This window comes from Ammospiza nelsoni, chromosome 3 (genome assembly GCF_027579445.1).
Source record: "Ammospiza nelsoni isolate bAmmNel1 chromosome 3, bAmmNel1.pri, whole genome shotgun sequence".
Classification (NCBI taxonomy): Eukaryota; Metazoa; Chordata; class Aves; order Passeriformes; family Passerellidae; genus Ammospiza; species Ammospiza nelsoni.
Window position 1 is genome coordinate 66696566 of NC_080635.1, and position 22079 is coordinate 66718644.

The window sequence follows — 22079 nt, forward strand, 5'->3', positions numbered from 1 at the left end:
TGTCATTCCACAGGACAGCCACAGGGTTCAGGGCCACCAGCTCAGTCTTTTGGTTGGAACAGTAACAGGTGTTCCTTCTGTACCTACCATGCATGAGAATTGACAGTAATACACATTATTTATTAGTATACCTATAACTCCTACAAAATTGAATACATACATGAATATCAAAGAAATTGGCAGAAGAGTTTCAATACACAGATAATTTATATGTAGGTGTTTTTTCTTAAAGGAAAGTGCACTACATATTTAATTCTACAGTTTCACCCTTAATCAGAAAACTTGTTTCTTGCCTCTTACTTTAACCTTCAGTTTTAAAATATTATTCAGAGTCACAAACAATTCAAGGACTGAGAGTTACTGCCAATTTAGGACTGAACTTCAATAAAGCAATGCTGAATCACTGTAAGATTTATTAAAAAACAGAAGAAGTTGCAGTGTGTGGCTACAGTCCATTAAACAAAACCAGTTTAACAAAATCTCTTAAAGAGCTAAAACTATAACCAGGTTTGATCCACCAACACTAAAACCAGCATCAGTTTAAATTTACTAAACTGAAACCCCCAAACATCACCCTGTGTTAACATTTGCAAAATAAAGCAGGGTGGATTTCAGTACATTTGTTATAACTGGACACAATGAAGTTTTCATTCTGTAAGTAAACTCACATTTCAAGATTTCATAATACAGAAACATTACTTGCATTATATGTGTAGTAGTATACCTCAAACATGAACACAGAAGTGTAGAGGTATAACATGAAGATAATCTCCTAAAATAACTGCCTAAAAGAAACCAGGTTCTCTGACAACTCTGTTATTAATATCTTAATTGATTTGAAATTTCTCACTTGTATCCCATTGGACAATTACTCACATAAATAGTCTTTAGTTACTCACTTAAGTGGTCTCTACAAACTTTAGTGGGGTTACTCCTGAAAGTAACAGCTCACCAAAGTTCAAAATGTATAGGTCTTTCCTTAAAACATTTACAGAGAAATTTAAATGAACACTTGGAATTACTAACCTTACTTACTAGTTCATGATTTCTCCCAGTGTTACCTTTATCAATTCTTTAAACAGAGGGGCCAAAAAATTTTAGGAAAAACAAGTTACGAGCAATACAATCTCATAAATAATAAGAAATCCAATAAAATAATGAGAAAAATACCCTAACAAAAAAAAACCCATTAAGAGAATCTAGGATGACTGCCCAAAATAGCTCTCCCCCACCCCTAAAAAACACACTTATACACACACAGGTAATTACTGCTTACAGATTTTGGGGGAGGAGCTTATGTCCAGCAGTCACCCAAGTAAGGGGAAAAACCAGATAAATACTCAAGGGTGGCACTTGAAATCATCAGCTTCTGCTCACTCACCAGTGGCAGAACTCCTCCTCAGTAGAGGAGGATTCACTCCTCTACCACTCTGCATTGGAGCTCCACAACACTTTGGTATGTCACAACTTGGTTTTATTCTCTTTGGTTTTGAAGGTAACTTCTTCAGGATGCCTGTTTTCTGTCTGGGGAGGGAAGAGGGTTGATATTTAAGGGCCAGTGAAAGCACCCTCATGCCACTGGGGCTCTTTGTAAGGCTACAGGTAAAAACCTTGCTGAGATTTTTGCCACTGATGTTGAAGAAACCAGGACTTCATCCTTCATTTGCTACAACATTAGACAGAAGTAGTAAGATCATGGAAGTGTTTATGTATTTTCACTAAAAACCTCTCTTCTTTTCAGGAGTTTTGCTATATGGAGCTCCTGAACTTACTTTGGAGGTCTAGTTAAAATAAAACTCTTTCTGAATACTGTTGTCCTGAATAGACTGCCATCCAATCAAAATTATTCTTTTCCTAAGAGTAAGACTATTGCCTCTAATCTATCCATGCAACAGCTCCATCATTCAAGGTGATAGCAATGCTGATTCCCTTTTTCTTAGAGCAGTTTTCAAAACTAGTGAAAGCAGATGGAAGTAAGCACAAAATATTGTTACTTTTATACCAATAATTTAAGAAAACTCATCTCCAAAACCAGAGCTAAAAAGCTTTTCTTTACAACAAACTTTCTCTACCTTTTCTAACACAGAACCAATTTGGGAAGATGCATTTACAAGTATCTTTACTGCTGCTGTTTTGTCTGAACATTGTCCACGGTGGTGATGGATATTTTTCTGAGCGATATCAGAAACAATCCAGCATCAAGGGGCCACATTTTCTACCATACAATGTAAAGAGTCAAGGTAAGTTTACTATTTTTTCATAATAAACTAACACAGTTATTCTTAAAGGTTCAATACATGAACAAAGGTCTTTGCTTATACTACTGATATTCAAATTTCACTAACAATTTAGGTTTATTGAAATGATTTCATCACTGCAGAAAGAATTTACAGTGGCTCTGGAGTTGCCTCCTACAAAGATGCACACCTGCCACACAAATGTTTTACACAATAAACACCAAAGGCATATAGAGCAGAAGCAAAGTTCCAGATCTCTGCTTCAATAGTGGGAGTAACATAGCATGACTGTGTACATAATGATGTACAACATGCTAATTATTAATTTCTTGATTCAGCACTGGGGTTTCTAGAAACAGACCTGTCACCTAAAGCTTACCTACATTCAGGAAGAATTTTTACATATTTTATCATGTTATCTGTATGCAAAACAGACCTTAGGTGTGAATTTAAATATATACATGATATATATGGGCAAATTAAGACCTATTTAAGGTCTAGAAAGACAAAATAAAATTATATATAGTTGTACAAATGTGTCATAAACTTCTATATAGTTTTTCATGAGTGATTTAAGCTCATGCTTTAATTATCAGGATAAGCACATAGTAATATAACAATTCTAGCTTTAGTATATTTTAAAAACCCTCTTCATTGCATAAATCAGTCTTATGGCAGCTTGGACAGGCTGCAATACATAACTGCAATGCTACATTGTTTCATCTTATTTCTGGCTATGCTCTCTGTCTCTTTAAGATGAACAGGTGGCTATCCCTAATGTTTGAAACTATTTGAGTTCTGTTTTATTTTTCCATACTTAGGCCAACATCTTCTTCAAAAAATTTGAACTCAAAGCTTCTGATCCATAATGACTATTCAAAATTGTCATCACTAAAATTAATAGTGAATCTTCCTTGTAAACATCCTACCTTACCCCCTGAGAATAGTATTATTTTCTTTCAGACATCATCAGGCTATTCAAAATAGTTTTCTTTTTTTGCTGTATCTCATCCACTTTTAGTTGTAGTAATCATACTTGGGCATTAGCAAATAAGCATTAGCAAATAAGCTTCTCTTCACTAGAAAAAGGACATGGGCAAATCTGGAGAGCAGAATTGCTGCTCAGGACATTGCATCCACATTACCCTCATTTGGGTGTTTTGATTCAGAATAGGTCTGCACACAGATCCTATGGACTGTCTGATCATGAGCAACACACATGGAGCCCAAAGACACTCTGCTCTCATAGCAGCTGGTGGCAGCACTGGCCCCATACCAATCAGTTCCAACCCACATGCTCCAAGAATCCCAGCAGTGAGAAACAAGTGAGAGCAGCATGGCTGGGAACCTTACCCCCAAAATACTCTCCTGGGCTGTACCAAAATATTTTCATAGTTTCATCCCTTGTCTTATTCAGCACAAGGACTTCCTGGAACCCTAAGACTCCTGGATCAAATTTAGGTACACACAGATACAACAAAAATTCTCACTGAGTTTTATGCTTCATTTCCTTCCTCCTTAACTTTTCTTGTGTTTTTCCATGACTTTACTCAGAATAATTTACATATTCATACTATTTTTAAGTGAAGTATAATATTTACTTGGCTATTCTCTACCATACTTCACTCACTTCTCCTAATAGTGGTTCTTCTTTCCCCCTGTATTGAAAACATCTGGGAAAGGGGGAACCAGCAACAAATTAAGCAAGAATCAGGGTAGACAGAAAATAGTGTGAAAGGGGGAAATGAATTGTCCTGAGCTAAATTTTCACTTTGTATACAAACACAGAATCTAATGTGAGTGAAAATTCATATTTAGAATGAGAATGATTATATCAAAACCTGAGAAGTAAAAAATGCTCTCAATTTAGGAAATGTAACAGAAGACTATATACTAGACCTCAATAGCAGGAACAGCCTACATTTTTACAGACATGCGAGTCCAGTCATTCACAAGTGCTTGACAGAGTTTGATTTGGTGAGCAAGCATTGCAGAAGGACTGTTATTCTTGAGTCTGGAAAACAAGCATCCCATAGAGAGATTTTAGAAGCATTTAAAGAGGGAAGACTGCTGGAGATCATCACTTCTAATCTGAGATGATCTTGGAGGAATAAAACAGGAGCCTACAGGAGCAAATGAATACAGCTTTTTTCTAGTGAGTTGTTCCATTTGCAAGTATCTGAAGTAGCAATGGCAAGCTTTTCATCATAGCTTACTTTTCCAATTTGATCACCAAACGCTGACTTCTATAGATATAGCTACCAATAAATTATCTTTTTGCTTTGTATGGCTTTGTGAAAAAGCAGCCTGGAACTGAAATTTCAGTCTAAACCCAAAACTCATGAGTCAGGACAACATAAAACAGACCACACAATTTCTGTTGGCAACCAAAGCCTATTAAGGCTTCATCTACTTTGGTGAAATTGTTTAAAAACTCTTGGTCTTGACAGCTCTCCAGAACATAGTTTTTTAACCAGTATCTCTTTGGCTTGAAGAATGTGAAAAGCCCAGGTTGAAAACAATAACTGAATGAAGTCTCACTATCCAGCAATGCTTAAATAAGCCACTACTGCAGATTAGTTAAAGTCTACATATTTAATTCAATACACATATGGGGTTTGATGGCACTAGAAAATGTAAAGCAATTTTGCATCAAGGCATGTGCTGAGACATGTAAAAGAGTAGCCAATCAATACTTCAATGTTCTTAGAAGTAGAATTTCTTATATTCTACTTAATGAAGTAGAATAAATAAATTCTACTTCATTGATAGATTTAGCAGTCCTTTCCTCAGAGGAATAACCATTGTTTTTAGACAGCCTAATTACAATTACGATCTTAATCTAAAAGCAGCACAACTTCAGAACAATACAGCTCACAGAAAATCTCTATAACAACATGAGTGCTGACAATGCCTTTAACATCTTAGGCAAAACTGGCATCTCTGTGAACCTAGGACTGCTATTTGCATCTAAAATATGGTAAAAGTAATAAGGAGATACACTCTGAGCTAAAGTCTGATGCAATTTGCCATCAAAAAAAATTGTCAATATATCACAAATAAATCACCATGCTTGTTTTCTATGTGTAGGATTTTAACAGCTATCTTCCTGTTCACAGCCTTAAGAAGGATGAGATAGGAAGATGTGCAAAATAAGTTGATATGCATTTGTGCTGATTTTATGCATCAGCAGAAAAGAAAATGCACCCTCTGCACTTTCTAGATAAGAACAATTTCCCTGTCAATACAGGAAGAAGGCAACCTTGCAGACACAATAACAAACCAAAATCAAATGTATTTCATAAGCATACCTCTATTATTTAAAAACTCCCAACAATATGTAGAAGAATAGTTTCCTCCTTCACCTCACTTTTGGTCCAATGAAACTATGCACATATTGGAAAATGCAGTTTATTATCTAAGAGACAGCCAAACAGTCATTGTATATAATATATATATACATAATGTATATAATATAATATTATACATATGTACATATGTATATAATATATATACAAACTTTCATGTGTGTATATATATGTAACACTGGTCTTTTTGTGGGAGGCTGAAAGGAAAAATTGTAGCTGATGCAATTGTTGATCAATTGATAATACTTTCTAAATAAGCATTCAATAGAACATATTGCCATTATAAAAAACAGAATTCAGGCTCTTTTTGTATCCTTCAGTTTTTATTTTAAAAATTACTTCTTAAATTAACACCCATCACAGATATGCCATTTTGTTCTATAATGCTGCCACTTGTAGTGTGAGACTACTAAAGTAGCCTCACAGCATCTGTGTTAAACTTGTTAAACTTAAATGTAATGTCCAACAAATCAGCATGCCAATTTCAACATAAAGCTGAAGGCTCCTCCCAAGCACACACAAACTAAGCAGTAAGCTTTTTTGCTTATCCCTCTATTTGTGACATTTGGTTAAGAGGCTCCACCTGCTGTTTTGGTAACTAAGAAAATGAAGTAGTAATAAAAAACTTCATAATAATGCTAGAATTGTGACAGCAGTAAAATGAATTATCAGCTGGGACCTTGCCACTGAGTGAAATTTTTATGACAGACAAAAGTCTGAAATTTTTATGACAGACAATACCTGAAAATATTCATATATTTACAAAAGAACTAGTGCCTTGGGCCACTTTTGAAAAATAGGTGCAGGGAAGAACAAAACTCTCACTACGTAAATATAGCAACAAGTTGTTTCCAAAAAGCTGCTGCACCTGCACAGACAGCTTCCTGTGATTTTACTCATCAAGTCTGATGACCTGCTCAATCTGTTACCTGTCTGTGTTGTTTTTTCCTTACTTAATAGGCTGCATCTACTTGCACAGTACTTTTTAAGTTCTTTGATGATCCTGAATGTATTGAAGCAAAAAAAAAAAAAAATTCTAGAGGCCTTATATCTCACATTTCCAGCAAATTTGCACTTGTTACTTGTAAGGGCGGTGAAACACTTTTACTTGAATGTCAGGTTCTCACTGACAAATACAGCAGCTGAAACTTGACTTCCATGAAGCAGAAGTTAAATTAACCCTTCATGCATTTTACCACCATGCTACATTGCCTGCAAATATGTTGTAGATGCCCTGGTTGATCTGGTTTCCTCTCTCTCACAGGTGTGCAGGTAAGGGGGGAACAAGGACCCCCTGGTCCCCCAGGCCCTGCTGGACCAAGAGGACAACCAGGTCCTGCAGGAAAGCCAGGGTTTGGAAGTCCAGGTCCCCAAGGGCCCCCTGGTCCCCCAGGACCACCTGGGTTCTCTGCAGTTGGAAAGCCAGGAGTGCCAGGTCTACCAGGAAAGCCAGGAGCAAGAGGACTAAATGGTGAGAAAGGAGAACCTGGACCTGCTGGACTCCCAGGAGCAAGAGGACCACAAGGGCCGCCCGGCACTCCCGGCCCCGCAGGACTGACTGTCCCTGGCAAGCCAGGACCACAAGGCCCTCCAGGAGCTCAGGGGCCAAGGGGACCCCCTGGTGAGAAGGGTGAGCCAGGTATCCCAGGTATAAATGGACAAAAGGGAGAAAACGGATTCGGAATTCCAGGCCGCCCAGGTGGCAGGGGTCTTCCAGGCCCACAGGGACCCCGGGGTCCCCCTGGTCCTGCTGGGATAGGGAAGCCCGGTGAAAATGGCCTGCCAGGTCAGCCAGGTCTGAAAGGTGACCGAGGTTTTCCAGGTGCACCTGGAGCAGTTGGTCTCCCAGGTCCCCAGGGTCTCCCAGGTGAACCTGGAGAAGTTGGCATTGGCAAGCCTGGGCCAATGGGACCACCAGGAGCAGCAGGTATCCCTGGAGCCAAGGGACATCCTGGACCTGCAGGGTTGCCTGGATCCCCAGGACTCCCAGGTTTTGGAAAGCCAGGATTGCCAGGGATGAAGGGACACAGAGGGCCTGAAGGTCCTCCTGGCCTTCCAGGACCTAAAGGAGACCAAGGTCCAGCTGGTGTGCCAGGAGAACCAGGGCCGGTCGGGCCACCCGGGAACATGGGCCCTCATGGACTTAAAGGTTTGCCCGGTGAGAATGGCCTACCTGGGCCCAAAGGTGACATGGGCCCTGCAGGACAGCCAGGATTCCCAGGGGCCAAGGGGGAACGAGGCCTCCCAGGATTAGAGGGAAAACCAGGATACCCAGGTGAGCAGGGTCTTGCTGGTCCTAAGGGACACACAGGTCTCCCAGGCCCAAAGGGTGATACAGGCCCTGCTGGGCTACCTGGGCTGCCTGGTCCGATGGGTCCACAAGGAGCCAAGGGAGTGCCAGGGACCAACGGTGAGCCAGGCCCCAGAGGGCCTTCAGGAATACCTGGGATCAGAGGTCCCATCGGTCCCCCTGGCGTGCCAGGAGCCCCTGGTGCAAAGGGTGAGCCAGGAGCACCAGGACTGCCGGGCCCAGCAGGCATTTCCACTAAAGGCTTGAGTGGACCCATGGGACCACCTGGACCCCCTGGTCCTAAAGGCAGCAATGGTGAGCCTGGCATGCCCGGCCCCCCAGGTCCTCCTGGTCCCCCTGGCCAAGCTGTAATCCCACAGATGCCCGAAGGCTATGTTAAAGCAGGAGAGTCTCGGGACCTATCAGGGATATCTTTCATAAAAGGAGGAGTAAACCAAGCTCTGACAGGGATGCCAGTATCTGCTTTCAGTGTCATCCTCTCAAAAGCCTACCCTGCAGCAACAGTCCCCATCAAATTTGATAAAATCTTGTACAATAGGCAGCAACACTATGACCCCAGAACAGGAATCTTCACCTGCAGGACCCCTGGACTGTACTATTTCTCCTACCATGTACACGCAAAAGGAACAAATGTTTGGGTTGCACTCTACAAAAATGGTTCCCCACTTATGTACACCTATGATGAGTACAAGAAAGGATACCTTGACCAGGCTTCTGGCAGTGCTGTCATCGATCTCATGGAGAATGACCAAGTATGGCTCCAACTGCCCAATTCAGAATCTAATGGTCTCTACTCCTCTGATTATGTTCACTCTTCTTTCTCAGGTTTCCTGTTTGCTCATATCTAATATCCCACTTACCCTGTCCTGACACACTCTCCTTCAGACCGTGTTAACCAGGTAATGCTCTGATTTGTCCTTAGCAGCTCATGCAACTTCAACATTGCAAAAGGAATGGAGGAGGGAGTGAGAAAGTGGAAGAGAGTGGTTCAAACATAGTAGTATAATATTGTATGTTTTTAGAGAATTGTCATTAAAAATTGTTTTGAATGATGATTAATTGTCTGACTGAATGCAACATAAAAATTTTATGAATTAATATAATGCACAGTCTTTGTCTTTTTTTCCTTTTTTTCTTTTAAAAGGAGAATGAGAATTTCTAACTATCACACCTCATAACACAATAAAGGATGCTAGATCATACTTCACTATACTTAAATTAACTGAAGTAATTTCATTCCAAGTAAATGGTCTCAAATTCCTCACAGTCACCTCAACAGCTGGACAATACACTTCAGGAATATTCTACATCTAGCTTTATTTTTAAGCTATCGAACAGGAGACAAGAATGACAACTCTATTAGAGTCCATATCATAATCACAGTTTTCATTTAGTTCTACTGTTCTTATTAATAACTACCTTAGAGAAAGGTGGATTTACAAATGATTACATGTTACTGAAGATCTAAAGTTTCCCAATATGAAAAAGCAACCAGATTTGAAGCCTTAAAATCCATTCGGCTTTCTTTAATGCACATTGATGCAACAAACTCGTTCAGTATTTTCAAATCTCCTAACATTCTGTAACATTCAGAGAACAATAAAGCAACATTGACCAAATCCAAACCTTAAAAACATATCCTCACAATCATGCAGACACACTTACAAAAACAGAACAGCTTTACCACCCCAAAACTGGAGATAATTCTTGCCCTGATTTTTTCCTGAAGAGTTCATTCCTTTAAAACACAATAATGTGAGGAATATATTTGACTTATTTGCTAAATTTATCAGATGATGGCAATAATTAGTCAGTAGACACAACCATATTTACCATACAAACATGTCTCACAAAAAGTTGTCATTTCATCAATTTGTTATGCTACTACGACAAGTTAGCTTAGGAATTATGAAACCTTAACAGTTTGATTACACATTTCTTCCAGTGACAGTTGCCGTTCATATGCTTTAAAAGTATCACATACATCAAAACCTTATGAACCCTTAAATCTACTTTTTTCTTTTTAAACAAAAGCTTTTAATCACTTGCACAGGAAGTATGTAGGTCTACCTTTAAATTTTTTGTGATATTACCATTTCTTCATGAAAGCAGAACTTGCAGCTTGTTAGGTTGTGTACATTTGAAATGAACAATATCCTTAATACTTGATAATACACTGGAATTAATAAAAAAGCTAGGATACCTTTTGCTTGATGGTTGACCCATCATTAGCAAAACTATATAATATTTTGGAAACTGTAAAGACCTACAATGAAAGTAACTTCAAGAATTTTTTTTTCTTCCTCTTTTGAAATGCCGCTGGATAAGGAAACCTGTGGTTTAGGCTATAATTTAGTAAAATAAAAAAGGAACATTAGTTCAACAGTGTTTCCCAGTATTTAAACATAGCACATCCTGCTGCCCATCCATTTTACCAACTTGGAACTTTTGTTTCAGAAACAAATAGAGGGACTGGAAAATATGACTAGGCAGTAGGTTTCTGGTTCATTAGTTCACATATGAAATCTATGGCAAAGCACATGCTTGAAATTGTTGGAGACGCTTGGTGTTCAGCAGCTCAGGACCACATTGACCTGTGATTCCAATTAACTTAGAAGAAACTGGGCCCAAGCAGCATTCTCAAAAGCATAGTTCACTAACTTATGATCCATCCATCCATCCATCCATCCATCCATCCATCCATCCATCCATCCATCCATCCACTTTAAATCCGGTTTTGTGCTTTATGTCTTTGTTCCTCAAACACGTGGGACTTCAAGTAAGTCTACAGCTTGGAACCTCATGCCTGGTTTTTTAAGTCTTTTCACATTAAGTCTCAGATACTAAGTCACTAAGAAAGCAACTCTTAAAGGTGAAAAGCTAGAGATGATACAGCAAATTGTTGCAAAAGCACAACTTATACTTTGATATTAGCTTTGGATTTTCAGTTCAGAGGAGACCTTGAGAAGGTCTGTAAGATTTTTAAGTTTGTTTTTTAATATTTTCTCCACAAGATCAGCAATCTATCTAAAGATAAAGCCCATCCAAAACCACTATTTCTTCTGCATCTTGGATATTAAAGGAAAGAAAATCCAACATGAGATTCAAATGAAAACTTAAGAGCCTGTTATAGTACAAAATCACTTCCAAAGAAGTACTGAAATTTCTGAAGCCTTAAGTGATCAAAAACATGAAGCACCCAAACAATCCCTTCTGTATTTACTTGGAAAACACAGCAAATAAATGTAACAAATTTACTTTTCACTTGCTTCTTTGGTGCAGTTTCCACAATTAAGACAAATAAAGGTATCTAACTACTGCTACACTAACATTAGGAACTATTAATATTTTGCACAAGATTGGTTTTCCTTTGGGCAGAAAAGCATCTTTGCTTTTTGTTTCTTATATCTGAAGTTGCATATTAAAGGTAAAACATACATATCACAGACATCTAGACTGGTTATGCTCTGCCAAGACCATAAACTTGTGATCAAAAACATGTATCCTAACAAGCCTTGTTATGGGCAATTTATGAAATCTGCTGTCATAGCAGCCATGACTTTTCACTTTCAAAATGACATATAATCTTATAAACTGATTGAAAATATTTCAAATATATAATTTTAACTATACAGTCACGGATGCTACAGTTTGTAGAAATGTTAGGAAAATTACAGGGAAAGGCAAGTCTTCAGGAGAGAAAGTAGCCTTTAAGATAAGAAATGTTAACAAAATTCTGCTTTAAGAAGTTATATTTGGCAACATTTCCCTAAAAAAGCCATTGATTTTTCTGTCCAAAAATTCATCAAATCTTTAAATTTTCACAAGGAAAAATTATACAGTATTTCAAGCTCTTACTAATCCTCTAAAGAGCATACTTTGATTCCATAATACATCCACATAGATTGATAGTGTAAAATACATTGTCCCATGATGTTTTCTTTAAAATTAATAATATGTTCTGCATTACTATCTATAAAACATCCACTAAATCCAATACATTCAAGGTAATGTTAATCACCTTACAGTCACAAACTATTCCAGTAATAAGAAAAAAGTATTGAGAATAAAATGGATTCTCGAGTAATGTAATGCTTAGCTGGGATATCAATTGCAGAGAGCTCTCTTGCAGGTATTACTAGGTAAGAAATGACCACATTGCAAATATCTCTGTTCATTGCTATCTGACACCAAGCTTTTCTGACAGTATTGTTTCATAGATTTTTCCTTTCTTTTTCTATTTTTGAGTTATTTTTCACAATGGAATGTCTAAAGTAACACAAGACTATTTGGGAACCCACTTCCTTTTTCAAGCCTCAGTTCTTCACTTCTTTACAAGGAGAAGAGTGGGTTAATACCCTTTATCGAGCTGAGTCAGGACAATCATGCCTATCTGAAAGAGCCATCCAAAAAAAAATCATAGGGCAATTATCTAAGGCAATTACCATAGCTAAGACAATGAAAAGCAAAATCCATCAGACACCTGATTATGATCAAAAAAATCCTGTGAAAAAGAAAAGGGACGTAGAGACACAAGGGCATACTGACAACAAATCAAAGTGAACTGCAAACACTCGTTGGATTTCAAAAAATAAAGCGGTCAGTCGTTCTGCTCCGCCACTGACAATGGCACCGCGAGGACCGCGTTTCCAGCTGGGAACTTTGCGTCCCGTCAACTGACCATTGAACAAGCTTGCCTTTAAAATTTTACCTTGACTAACTGCTAATGGGCACTACTTTTCTCTGAAGGGTTAAAACTTCTACAAGACATGGAGTTAAGTCAAAAGACTGTGGTTTTCAGGCCAGATTCTGGGCTATGATAGAAACTGCGGCTTCATGGTATGTAGATATTGGGATCCAGGTTTGAGAGTTTCCTCAGGAAGTTATGCAAGATGTGAAACTGAGGAAAAAAAAATCACTTTTTCAGCAGTGATAAAAGATTAGTGCCCTTATTCTTGTATCACAGAAGGACCCAAAGCAAAAAGAGATGTTGCATAGGAGTATCACTGGTAAGTGATATAGGAAGAAAATATCTCTGGTTCTTCTGACTCCCTGTTCAGCGCTTTAGCTACTGGACTATGTTATTAAATGGAAAATAAAACCACTGTGAAACCTTTCAAAGCGACGCATGACAGAGTATATCACTTTCTTGTATTACAATACTTGAGTAGTGCATATAATCTGTATTGTTTCACTTCTGATATCACTGCGCTTTATCTATAAAACTTTTTCCTCTCACTTACTACACTTTCCTGTATTTTTAACACTCTTATGCATGCATGTGCCTCTGACAGAAACTAGAAACGATGAAGTCATATCGCAAATGTTGCTAGCAGATTCCAGATTTACATATAGAAATAGGTAGCTGATTGATAGGTATAAACATATATGTCCAAGTGCACACACAAGCAGACACATATAAATAAAACTGAGCAATTACTTGTATGACTTCAAAGTTTAGGCTTTTTTTTGGATCTGATTAATTTCCAAAGAACACTTTTAAAAATGATGCTTTTTGTTGCATGATCCACACCTTTTAAAACAAATGAGCTGCCATGGTTTGAAGAAAAGAATTAACAAAAATTCTAAAGAAATTATTACAGTTGCCTAGTGTTGACTTTGCATCAGTGGAAAAGAAAGGATATATTTATTTTGTGTACAAATGAGTTCCCTGGGAAATTCATAATTACCAATCACACTCTAAGCTCCAACAGAAACACAGTAACAACAACAAACAACGCAATTTGGTAATATCTTGCTGGTTTTTACCATTTGCATCCTGATATCAATTTCCATTTTTGCTTGGAATCTCTCTGAAACAATTTTGTCAATTACATTTGAAAGTAGTACAGCAAGGGGGACAGTTGTGAACAAAAAGTGAGTTTTAAGAAAGTCCAAACTACACCCTGTGTCTAGTGAATGTTGCATCAACCAAGGTAATTGTAATAGTAGTGCAGAATTCAGAACTGAGCTGCATACAAACATTTAAAAAGAAATAGTGTTAAAAATAATTTCAATTAACTGCATGCACAAGCAATGGTTAGCCTTTATTATCAACTTATTATTTTATATGCCTGAGAGTAACTTTGAAGTTAATGTCTGTGAAGGAAGGAAAATAATTTCTTGCTGAACAGTAAACAAGATGCTTTCCAACTCTAATTTATATTACACTATTACAAGGTTGGTTTGGGTGTAGAAACTGTTATTAAAAAATGGTCCTCTGCAAATGTTAGGAAGCTCAAAACCTCTCTATTGTGTCAATACTACATGAAGAATTCTAATCAAAACTAGAGCACTGAAGATAGCCATCAAATATTAATACTTGAATTTCTTTCCCCAATTTATTTTGGATTTTATATATCATTACAAGATCATAAGGAATGGATTCAAAACACAGTTCAAGGATGTCCACATTACCATATCAATCACAGTAAGAAACCCTTTGTCCTTCTAAATGGAGTTGAAATAGCAATAAAAATTGAAATATTGATTGAAACAGTACATCAGAAATGTTATTAAAGTTATCAAAGCAGTGAAATGAAACCGAAATAGGTAAGATAAAGATGTTTTATTCCAGAGAAAACATGTGTTTACTATACAACTATTTAGAAACTTGAAAAGTAAAAGATATGCTGAGTAGCCAACAGTGTACTTGCAAACATATTTGTTCCGGCAAGCACATGTAATATTTTCAGCTGTTATAGTGAGCCTTCAGTGAACCCACTTACCTTTAAAAGCTGATATTTTATAATTATGTTGGATAGCAGCCACCATGTCCTTCCAGAAGTCATATTTTTTCTGACTATCATGCTGGAAGTGTCAAAAGGAACATAGTCATTATATCAAGTATCAGCTATTACAAGCTTTCATATTGAAACAGTGACAGAAAAGCCATGAATTAAAAAAATTATATGGAGTAAGACAGTCTTAAGACAATAGGATTCAGGACATCAGGATTCAATAACTCCCAGATTAACAGTGGGTAATTGCAGACAAGTTATGTCCCTCTTAGAGGGTTATGATGGAAGGAGGAAGGGAAAAGGAGAAGGGCTGAATATCTGTGAGGAACTCTAAAACATTACAGCCGAAAGGGGCATCAGCTGTAACAGAACTTACAGAATGAGCATCCCATTCCACTGACATTTGGGAAAAAGAAATGCCCAGGGCTGCAGATGCTGAACTTAATTAGCATGTTGACATTATCAATATGCCTGGCATTCATATCACCTTCCACCTTAAGAACTGGCAAATCCCTTTGCTATAATTTAGAGGAAATGCCCTTCTGCCAAGAACCCTACCCCAAACATGGCATAAAATACTTATCCAGAAGCCTGACTGAGCAGCACTTCATGGCATTGTGCTCTGAAGACTGCCAAACCCTAGCTCTGGCAGGAGGACAGGGGAAGGTGATCCATGCTTGTGAACAGTCTCTTGCCATTCTTAGAAAGATTCCCAGGCACAGCAGAGCTCCAGTTGACCTCAGCTTCCCCTCCAGCCTCTCACATGGGAGAGGAAAACCTCAACCAGCTGAGCCCCACAGCACTCTCAAACACCACAAATTTTAGTAGTGATGAATGAAACAGATGCAATTACAGAGCTAGCCAGTATTACAGAGCAGAGGATTAGCTACAGAGCCCATAAGAGGTGCTCAGTTACACAGTAATTTGGCAGCAGTAAAGCAGGTGTTATAGTCTTTGAGTTTATCAGTCAAGGAAAGTATTTCTTTAATGCTGTTAGAGGCCTTCCACATCTACATCAGGATAAATTTCAAGGCAACTGCTAGCAGTTTCAGGGCACTGCTGCCCTCTGTGTATTGATATCTGCACTGATACCTGAATAATGAGCCATTTTGTAAGCATTAATCATTTTGTAGAGAGGGAAACATTCAGAAACTGAAAAAAACTCCAAGCCCAAACCCTTATCAGTGCCAAACAAAAACCAAAACTATGTAGCTTATATATACCAAAGTAAGCTGCTATTTCAGTCCAAACCTGTCATGGAGGCTTCCAGAGAACAGTGTGCCTTTACTTTCACAATCAGCAAGTCACACAAACAAGGTCTTTTGTGCATAACTGACAAGCATAGTTTGTTTATCATCCATCAGCTCTACAGGTTAAGAGCAGGAAATACGGTGCTGTGGCTTTCAGAAGTTTTTTTTTAATCCATTCCTATAGCTAACTGCCACAGAAATACATAAAAGAGCTAATATAGAGAAAAGGTTTCATATGTCAGCTTCAGCTAGCCAAGGGTGTTAACCAAGGGTGATTATTCAAAGCTACGTACAGGAGATACTGGGGACTATCTATCTAGGGGCAATGCAAGTAGCCTAAGCTAGCACTCTTCTCAAGACAGAAAGATTCACCTGCCTTCTCCCCTCACACTCTATGTGGCTGACTTAGCCCTTAGTTTGGAGTTTTGGGTTTTTTTGATTGTTTCTCTTAAAAAAAAAAATCAGTGAACTGAACCAAAAGCTCCTCGGAGTGCTGTTCTGAGGACAGATGGATACTAGTTTAAAACTGGGTATACTTCCTTCAAAACATTTGAACTCAGAGGAGACTAAAATAACTTAAACTAATTTCTTGCAGATCTTCAGCCACTGCATACAAGATATAAAGGAGTACTGGCCAATTCCAAAAAGCACAGAAAACTGTATGCATGGCCATCCAGTACATCATGATTTTGGTGTGATTACAAAATGTTATTTTATTAGTTGAACCATCAAGACAAAGCATTGTTTTGTTTAGCTCATCAGTGTGAAGATCAAAGCCACTAGGAAGCTCCCATGCTTTGTCTGAAAACACGCAAGAGTTCTGGTTCTGGACACAGTAAAAACAGATAGATTTTTAACAGTGCAGGGTAGTCCAGCATCCAACTCATGTCCAAACCCATTTTGAACCCAAATGTAGTAATTCTTGCATCTGTTCCAGTAGAAAGCTTTCCTGAATCCATAATGCTGTCTGGAAATGGTAAGAAAATATCACTTTGTAGGCAGCATTACAGAACAGGATACAGAAGGCTCTACTTTTAGAAATGAGGAAGAAGAAAATGTGATGCTTTCTAATCCTGAGGATGCAGCATTTTGCAGGCATAAGTTCTGGGCTGGTGAGACTGACCACCTCCTGCCATGCATCTTCCTCAAGGGGCTGATGATAACCTTCGAGGGAATTACTGTAACTCTCCTGCTGAAACAGGGCTGACATCCAATAAAATACTTGAGTACTGCTAGGAGATAAAGAGGTTGCATGACCCACTTCTCGTGGCTCTCCCGAGAAACAACACGGGTTTAATTCCCTCTGGCTGAACATGGCACTGATCCTGGGTCAGCGCTCCAGCCTGTGAACTGGTAACTGGATGTCAAAGCTTACTACAGATATGCTATGAGCTTTCTCTCTTCAAAAGTGACTTGTGCTGAGTCTAAATTAAATATAAACCCAATACAGGTGTCACAACTGCAACAGGTTTCTAAGCTGTGAACAGCTTAGGGGGAGGAGATTAATCAGGCAGAAAATTAAGAGTCTTACCGAGCACCTGTCCTGCATGCTTCCCTGATAAGCTAACTCTTCATGCAGCACTTGGACTTAGGCAGCAATCTACTCAGCATGCTATTTTGGAGTGAAGGCTAAAGCAGCAAGCCACCTAATATCCAATGAGACCCAGACACTCATCTCACAGCTTGGATTTTCACTCTGCAGACAAGGTTAAACCCTGACAATTTTCAGGCCTGCAGCACTTTGGCCAGAAGATTACCTCAGTACTCTTTTAACACCAACACAGTTACTCTATGAGAAGAACCCTCTCCTACCTCCAGCTGCATGCAAATTAAACATTCAAATCTTCTTTTACACACCAAAACAATTATCACCAAATTACAAAAGCAGAATTTAGGACATTCTATCTACCTAAAATGCACTGAAAAAGGTTCAAGCAATTTTCCTTTCCACCTTAAGAATTTAATTTACTGTTTACCAGAGGGAAAAAAAATTAAAAGATACTATGCCAGAGGTGTATTTATATCTGTGTGCACAGATCAAGGTACTTAGGACAAAAACAAGCTTAAAAAAGGATGAAATGAAGCTTCATTCACTGTTTAACAACTTGCAAATTAGCAAATCATGAAATTCAGGAAACTTATACTATATTTATTTCAAGTACAATCGAGCATAATTAAAGGTGACTTTAAGAACTACATTGTGCATACCACAGGGTAAACTTGAGGAAACAGCACATTTCCATTAGTATCCTAGTTATTTGTGCCCTCTGGTGGAAGAACTTTTATTTTGAACATGCCATGTAGCTCACAATCATCTTCAGAGACAACTCTAATACAGTAAGTCCAACACAGAATAGTCCAAATGAGAAATAGACCTTGATGCTGTTCAATACCCAATTTGTATTCATTTAATAATGCATGCAAGAGATGTGGTGGTGGAAGAAAAAGATAATGCAATACATAACTTTCAAACAATCCAGTTCTTACCTGATCTAAGCTGTCCACAACTCTTGCACACAAGAGAGCTCCTGGCAGGTCAAAATAATTATCATACAAATAGTATTTAGCTGGAAAAAATAATTTAAAAAATATACTTTAAACACCCCTGTACTGTATGCTTTAATCACAAATAAAAATTACATTTAAGTAATATTATAAGCTCCTATTTGGATTTTACTGGTAATAAGCATTATCTGTTTCCCAATCTCCATTAACAAAGGCTAACTTGTGATTGTCATAAATGGCAACTAAGAGTTGTTTACCTATATGAAGGCAGTGAGATTTCAGTGAGATATTTTAAGATTCTAAAAGCCCAGGTGAAAGAAAATGGGGAGAAGCATGAGTTTTAATTCAGGACAGTATCTTTCAACTCCTCCAAAATATCTACTTCTCTAGCAGTGCAATAGAAGGAAAGTGTTTAAGAAGTTCACAGACATTTGGACAGGTCTGACACATCCATGTCCTCTGCACACACATGCTGTGGACAGCTCCTGGGCCCAAGGGGAAGCGTGCTCACATTATTACATCAGTCCCGAAAACAGAACTGGATCAGGAGGGTGCAACTGTCCCCTCAGACTATGGCCGTGCTCAACTAACTCTCTTCAAGAAGTGAAATTAACCAGTGATTTCTTTTTATGACCTTGTCTGTGCTGTCTCAGGTATACTCAAGAACAAGCCAGCAAAATGAGGATTAACATTCACAACAGAGACCAAGTGCGTGTTTCAGTGAAAAAGAAAAGCACATTTCCTATATAACCTCAGGAACGCTCTCTCTTCCTCTGTTTTGCAAAAGATTACCTGCAGTTTAGAATAAGTATTGCATTTGCAGTCAGCAAAATCTCAAGGAAAGTATCTCCATTACATAACAAAATGCACCTTAAGTGATCACGTCCTGTGTGTTACTCTCAACTGCGGAGATCAAACTAAAACAGAAACACAGAGCAAGAATGCAAACCTAGCCACAGCTCCTTCAAAGGACTCCTATCTTAAACACAGGAACTGCAAATGCCAGGGGAGAAGTTTTGTTTCTAGATTTGTTTTGTTCATTGCACCTGCACCTAGGCCTCCACTAATGGGACTGGTGGCAACAAGTCAACAATTAAGAAAAATTTAAGATATGTCCTGAATGAGACAGGATATCTGTAAGCAGGTATTGAGCAATTGTATTGTACATCACTGTTCCTCTTGGGTTCTGAGGTTCTATCTCCTTACCAAGACAATAATTTTTAGTAGTATTATTAGCATATTTATAATAACAACAGTTCACTTTAATTAAAAATTGTTCTCAACCCATGAGATTTACCATACTTTCTGATTCTCCTGTCCACTAGGCCTAGGCAGGGTGGGAGTGAATGAGCTTTGTGGTCCTCTGTTGCTGGCTTGGGTTAAATCATGACACTGGTTTCATCAGTGTACTTCATCAATAGCATGTGTGCCCATCACTATAACCAAAACATGCCTACAATGTCAGCTCATTTGTCTTACAATAAAATAAATACCATGAAATAAATGTAAGGTGAATTCTAGTACTAAAAGTTAAAAAACATAAAAACCAAGTATTCCCCAATACATTTACCTGTTCCAGTAATTCCCAGTCCAAGTATTTTTACAAATCTGTGTTAAGAACTAACAGTACGAGGCACTGAAGGGACAGAGCAATTTCAAAGAAGAGGACATGCTAAAGTATAGCTACCTGTGCGTGAAACCATTCCACTGACTGTATTAAAATGCTTCCACTCCTTCCTTCCATATATCTCCAGGACCTCTTCGGATGTCATGCTCTTTGTACCATGGCTTGCCCTGTTCCATGCATTGTTTATTAAAAAAACAAACCAAAACAAAACAGAAGAGAGTTGAAAACACCCAAACTACAACTTGTGCAAAGTAACACATGGCAACTGAATTACAGTGCATGCAAGCTGATTAAAACTGATCTCTTTACAGCTTAGAAGTTTCCCAGGACCTACTAAGCTTTTATCATATACATTCCAGCTCTCAATAAAGGCCTTACTACACAAAGGTCTCGTTGGCTGGGGGCACAGCTACTGTGCCTCACCTGCTAACACAATCACTCTGTATTGCTCGAATGTTTTCAATTGTGTCAGGACACTCGCTATACTTGAGCTATCAACATACACTGCACAATAAAGCACAGTGCAGAAAGCCTATACATCATTCTGAAGCCCGGTAACATCACAGAATGCAGAACTATAGAAAAGACCTCGTTTGAGCCCTGCAAGCAGCTTTTTAATATATAAGTACACACTAGCCTTTTTAGGCATTAAAAATTAACTACTTGGACCATCAAATTGGGTCCCACTGAAGCAAATGCATGAGAGGCACTTTGAAGCAATGTCAAGAGAGGTAACCCTGTACCAACTCTTCCCTTTAATGAGGTATACCCTGTTATCTTGAATTCTGCATTCAGTACTCCAAAATTCATGCTATTAAATGAATTTTAGGATACACAGCAATGACTCAAAAGTACTTCTTTCTTCTTTTAATGAGATCTGACTTTCCTTAGCATCTTCAAGCTCCTTCAGAGAGCTATCAGAAGAAAAAAAAAAAAAATAGAGTCTGTCTTGCATTCTAAATTACACAGATTTTCATTCTGGAATAAAATTAGGGAGAAATGGGACTAGGATTGATATATTTTAGATACATTTACTTTTCAGACTTTTGATTCCAAATAGCAGTCTTCTATATTAAAGAAAAAAAAAAAAAAAAAAAAAAAAAAGGAAGGCAAGAAAGAAGAAAAAGAAGAACTAAGAGCTTACTGAAAGTGACGACTGAAAGCAAACTAGTTTTTACGTGGAAACCCCCCAGAATTCTGAAAGTGAATGTATCAGCTTCTGTGGTTAATTTATCTCAGACTGTTTAAATTATAAGTTGTAAACTTGCAGAATTTTGAATGTCTACAGCACAAAGAAAATAGTCATTCCAGTCATTAGTATTAGTCAGTATTGCCCTCTAAGCCAGGTTACTCTCAATCCAAAGAAAAATTTTACCCAGGATTTTAGCAGAACTGGACAAAGAGTACATTGGTAGCCACCAAAAAAAATTAATTCACTTTCAAGATCAATGTGTCCTCAGCGTCTCAGATTTTATTAAAAATGAGATATTATCTACTACCAGCTAACATTAAAACATTACCAAAAGACTCCATATGTAACATTAAAAGAAACTAAGTACCACAATATCAAACAGTATTTAAACTTCTACATTTAATAAATGAATACATGCTGAAATAAGTATTTTAAATATTTATAAAATTGAGAGATAGCATTTAAGAAGGAGATAAAATGTTAGTGTATTTAACAATACAACTTATATTTAACTATATAGATTTATTGTCAATATTACCTTAAAACTGTTCCATCTTCTGCAAGTTTCAGGAAGTTTCCTTCTTCAATGTCCAACACCAAGCCTTTGCAACTAAGAATAAATTAATTTTAAGGAAGAAACAAAAAAAATAATGCTTTCAGAGGACTGTCTTCTTATCTAATAGTGATATGCAGTTATAGAAGTTATGGTGCTTCTGTAGCTATGATGCTACATGAAAGTGCATATTATTACAATGAGAACTGGATTTTCCTTACATAGCAAAATCCTACTAAACAAACCCAGTTCCATGTCCAGTAAATTTAGGAACTGTTATATAGATTGGCTGGAGG

The 22079-nt window shown here is 37.9% G+C and overlaps 2 protein-coding genes across 2 annotated transcripts in view; one reads left to right on the top strand and one right to left on the bottom strand.

Moving 5' to 3' along the window:
- The window catches only part of NT5DC1 (5'-nucleotidase domain containing 1), a 128381-nt gene that overhangs the window by 102859 nt on the left and 3443 nt on the right, over positions 1–22079 (bottom strand). Inside the window, exons 3-6 of the mRNA XM_059469434.1 lie at positions 21769–21840; positions 20099–20205; positions 18394–18473; positions 14645–14726 (exon numbers count right to left, since the gene is read on the bottom strand). Coding sequence (XP_059325417.1) covers positions 14645–14726; positions 18394–18473; positions 20099–20205; positions 21769–21840 — 341 coding nt within the window. The remainder of the gene's footprint in view (positions 1–14644; positions 14727–18393; positions 18474–20098; positions 20206–21768; positions 21841–22079) is intronic.
- On the top strand, positions 1394–8941 carry COL10A1 (collagen type X alpha 1 chain). Its single transcript, XM_059468758.1, has 3 exons — positions 1394–1456; positions 2087–2240; positions 6870–8941. Exons 2-3 carry the CDS (start codon positions 2102–2104, stop codon positions 8762–8764), a joined length of 2034 nt encoding a protein of 677 aa, XP_059324741.1. The 5' UTR covers positions 1394–1456; positions 2087–2101; the 3' UTR covers positions 8765–8941.

Excerpts from the sequence above, each read along its gene's own strand:
- COL10A1 (XM_059468758.1), top strand. The coding sequence starts at position 2,102 with ATGCATTTACAAGTATCTTTACTGCTGCTGTTTTGTCTGAACATTGTC. Across the intron at positions 2,241-6,869 it reads ATACAATGTAAAGAGTCAAG|GTGTGCAGGTAAGGGGGGAA; the intron begins GTAAGTTTACTA and ends TCTCTCTCACAG.